The sequence below is a fragment of the Salvelinus sp. IW2-2015 genome, linkage group LG7 (genome assembly GCF_002910315.2).
Source record: "Salvelinus sp. IW2-2015 linkage group LG7, ASM291031v2, whole genome shotgun sequence".
In the NCBI taxonomy this organism is placed as follows: Eukaryota; Metazoa; Chordata; class Actinopteri; order Salmoniformes; family Salmonidae; genus Salvelinus; species Salvelinus sp. IW2-2015.
In genome coordinates this window covers 24,572,688-24,576,665 of record NC_036847.1, presented here as the reverse complement: position 1 = coordinate 24,576,665, position 3,978 = coordinate 24,572,688, and the positions used below count along the sequence as shown (strand labels likewise).

Here is a 3,978-nt window from a genome sequence, read left to right as displayed (position 1 = left end):
TCCTATAGGTCTATAATTCAGTCTTCTGTCCGGACCAGATCTGATATCAGTCTATTTTTGTAAGTGAAGACAAGAGACTGCTTTCTCATGACCACCAAATTAACAGTGTATATTTATTCATATTTGAGGAGATTCTTCAAAGAATCATAGCTCTTCATTGATGCAGAGGCGTCGTCGGTGTATCGGACATTCTACGATTAGGCTGCTGCCTATAATGCACCTTGTAATTTCCCATTCCCTTACAGATAACGCCTTTAAATGAACCTAAGATGCTTGGTTTTACAGGTTGCCTTTATATCCTATTGCTTTTTTGAGAATATAATTTCTACGGAACGTCCTATAGGCGGTTCGGGATGGTGCACGCGCAGGTCCCATTCAAACAGGTGGGAAGCAGGGAAACATCCCCGGTGCGCGTGACTGGTTGTGATGATAGGATAGCCTACATAACTCAATACCGAGTAACCTAAATGTTTGAGAATTGTCACGGTTTTCACTTGAGCCTGCATCAGCTCGGATGTCTAAAAGTAGGTAATTAGAAAACCACAGTTCAATGTTTTTCCCTCATCCTTTGTTCTTTATTGTTTAGTGAGCACTGTGTTTTTTAATCCATATCTCAGCTTCCAGTCAAGAGACCACAGTTCGTTTACGCACAGGTGGGAAATACCCGCTCTATAGGACAGCCCCCTCCCTCAGTTCCTCATCGGAATATGTGAGCAAGTGACATTTTGCCGTTGTGGTTCGGGACAGCAGGCAAAGCGTCTCTGCAAACAGGTGTGCAGCTGCTGCCCGAATCAGTTTCCTACGCCTTTAATCCAGTTTAAGGAAAGGGAGAAAGCCATCCCATTTGCGGAACCATCCTCCTCGACGCGGGACGGGCAGAGGAGGGGGAAATCTGCATTTTAGTAGCCTAGCTATTATAGCCTATTATTTGAAGGGACAAACGGGTTATAAGAGCGAACGCTATGGCAACAAAAAAAGCATCATGCACTGATATAACGAAAAGGAGCCCGAGTCCCGTCGTTTTAGAGGCTGAGATGTTCCGTGAATTTCAGGACTGGTGCCTCCGGACATATGGGGACTCGGGTAAAACAAAGACCGTCACCCGGCGAAAATACAACAAAATCATGCAGACATTGTTGCAAAACGAAGAGTCTGACAGCATGTATGTCGACAATAGTCACATCAATGCTAAATTCAAATTCTGGGTGAAGTCGAAAGGGTTTCAAGTCGGGAGCAACATCCTCGGGGAGCACAAGAAAGGAGCGTCAGGGAAGCCCGTCCTATATGTCCCGGTCAAGTCAACGGTAAAGTGTGCGTGTTTGTGTGTGTATGCGCGCGGTCGCATGACACGTCCCATACCATCAGTTAAACCTAGGCTATTTGATTTCACCACAACCACATGTACCTGTCATAGGCTATTTGATTACAACTTTTCAGTGTTTGGTTTTCCCTCCTCACCCTAACCTATTCACAAACTCTAACCTATTCCGACTCTCATCCTCTGAACAGAGCAGTCATACTCCCATCCCCATCAGCTGTCATAGCAACGCCGGTGCATAAAGAGGCAACATCGCCAGTGTGGGGTATCATTCTGTGCTCGTCTCGCGAATGACTCGGTTAATGTTCTGTTAACGAATCGTTATCATTATTTTTTTATTATTAAATGTAACCTTTATTTAACTAGGCAAGTCAGTTAAGAACAAATTCTTATTTACAATGACGGCCTACACCGGCCAAACCCGGACGACGCTGGGCCAATTGTGCGCCGCCCTATGGGACTCCCAATCACGGCCGGTTGTGATACAGTGCGTTATGCTACTAAGCAGTATTTATGAGTAAATAGCCCATTCACAAAACAATGATAAAAAGTAGGCATATGCCTAGTAGCGTATGTCTGGTCCAGACTCCTGCCATGTAGAACAATTGAGTGAACGCGCATACATTGGGTGCCAGCAGCGTGCCCAAAATGGGGGATGTGTGGGGGGTTGGTGTGTCCCTTGGAGGAGGGCATTGTATGGAAGGTGGAGATGAGGGTTTATAGATTATCCAAATATTTGATCATGTTCACCTTTACCTCGTATGATAGCATAAATCCACAAAAGCCATCCTACTTTCAATGGGGAGGGCTAATTGCGCACCATAAGCCTTGAACATCCTAGCCTAAATGTATTGTAGCCATTAGCATATTTTTTTAGTTTGAATGTCTTGAACTAATTGACAAACATTAATTTCTATTGACAAGATGGTCATGCTATGAAAAGTAAAACTAGCTATAGTTACAGTAGGATATGTGTGCACCCCACCACTTAGCATTGTCCTGTGCAGGATAGATGCGGATCGGTCCACATGCACTCCTTGCGCTGGTACACTACATTGCATGTATTTTTATGACTTATTCCCCTTTGTGCATTTATTCACATTCATCAAACGTTCTATTCTGATGTTTGCTTATAAATAGATAACAGTGATATTGCATTTGTACAGTGTTTGACATGAGCGCAGTAACCGTGCGTATTTGGTCTTTATGGGGGTCTCAGGCAGGAACAAAAGAGTAGGCTATTTAGCATCAGTATAATGGCATCCTTCCTCCATTAAAGTTAAAACCACTTCTGTTTAGGATTTAAATTCGAATGATTTCACCATTTGATCATCTCATACAATAGAGATTGATTTGGATTTTGTTAATCCTGTTTTAATCTAAGGTCATAATCTAAATGATTTATTTAGGTCGGCTATTTTTAGGGTTGGAGATGGATGGATAGCCATTCTGATATAGTAATTGTCTAGGATGACTGACCAAAGGTTAAGAATACATACACCATTTAGGCACAGTATAGTTGTCACGCCCTGACCATAGATTGCTTTGTATGTGTCTATGTTTTGTTTGGTCAGGGTGTGATGTGGGTGGGCATTTTATGTTGTATGTCTAGGTTGTCTATTTCTGTGTTTGGCCTGGTGTGGTTCCCAATCAGAGGCAGCTGTCTATCGTTGTCTCTGATTGGGAGCCATATTAAGGTAGCCTGTTTTTCATTGTGTTTTGTGGGTGATTATTTTCTGTTCAGTGTTTTTTGTATTCACTGTTCAGGACTGTTTCGTTCTCGTTATTTTGTTTTGTGTTCATGATAATAAATTATCAATATGGACACTTACCACGCTGCACATTGGTCCTCCTCTTCTCATTCCAATGACGAGCGTTACAGAATCACCCACCACAACCGGACCAAGCAGCGTGGTACCCAGGAGCAGAGGGTTCAAGACTCCTGGACTTGGGAGGAGATCTTGGATGGCAAGGGACCCTGGGTACAGCCGGGAGAATATCGCCGCCCCAAGGCAGAGCTGGAGGCAGCGAAAGCCGAGATGCGGCATTATGAGGAGCTAGCACGGCAGCGCAGCTGGGACGAGAGGCAGACCCAAAAATGTCTTGGGTGGGGGCACACGGGGAGTGTGGCTAAGCCAGGTAGGAGACCTGCGCCAACTCCCCGTGCTTACCGTGGAGAGAAGTGGACCRGGCAGGCACCGTGTTATGCCGTGAGGCGCACGGTGTCCCCGGTGCGCAGGCATAGCCCGGTGCGTTACATCGCAGCRCCTCGAATCGGCCGGGCTAGAGTGGGCATCGAGCCAGGTGCCATGAAGCCGGCTCAGTGCATCTGGTCTCCAGTGCGTCTCCTCGCCGCACTGGCCTGGCTACGGGGAGTATCTAGCCAGGTAGGGTTGTGCAGGCTCGGTGCTCGAGACCTCCAGTGCGCCTCCATGGTCCGGTCTATCTGGTGCCTCCTCCACGTACCAGGCCTCCAGTGGCAGCCCCACGCACCAGGCTGTCTCTCCGTCTCCTTCCTCCAGGTGCTCCCGTCTGTCCAGCGTTGTCAGAGTCTCCCTCCTGTCCAGCGCCGCCTGAGCCGCCCTCCTGTCCAGCGCCGCCTGATCCGCCCTCCTGTCCAGCGCCGCCTGAGCCGCCCTCCTGTCCAGCGCCGCCTGAGC

The 3,978-nt window shown here is 47.2% G+C and overlaps 1 protein-coding gene across 1 annotated transcript in view; it reads left to right on the top strand.

The window, feature by feature from the left end:
- The first annotated feature begins 733 nt into the window (after positions 1 to 733).
- Positions 734 to 3,978, top strand: part of LOC111966653 (nucleolar protein 4-like) — a 45,415-nt gene continuing 42,170 nt past the window's right edge. Inside the window, exon 1 of the mRNA XM_023991508.2 lies at positions 734 to 1,304. Within this exon, the coding sequence (XP_023847276.1) occupies positions 963 to 1,304 (342 nt within the window). The 5' untranslated portion in view covers positions 734 to 962. The remainder of the gene's footprint in view (positions 1,305 to 3,978) is intronic.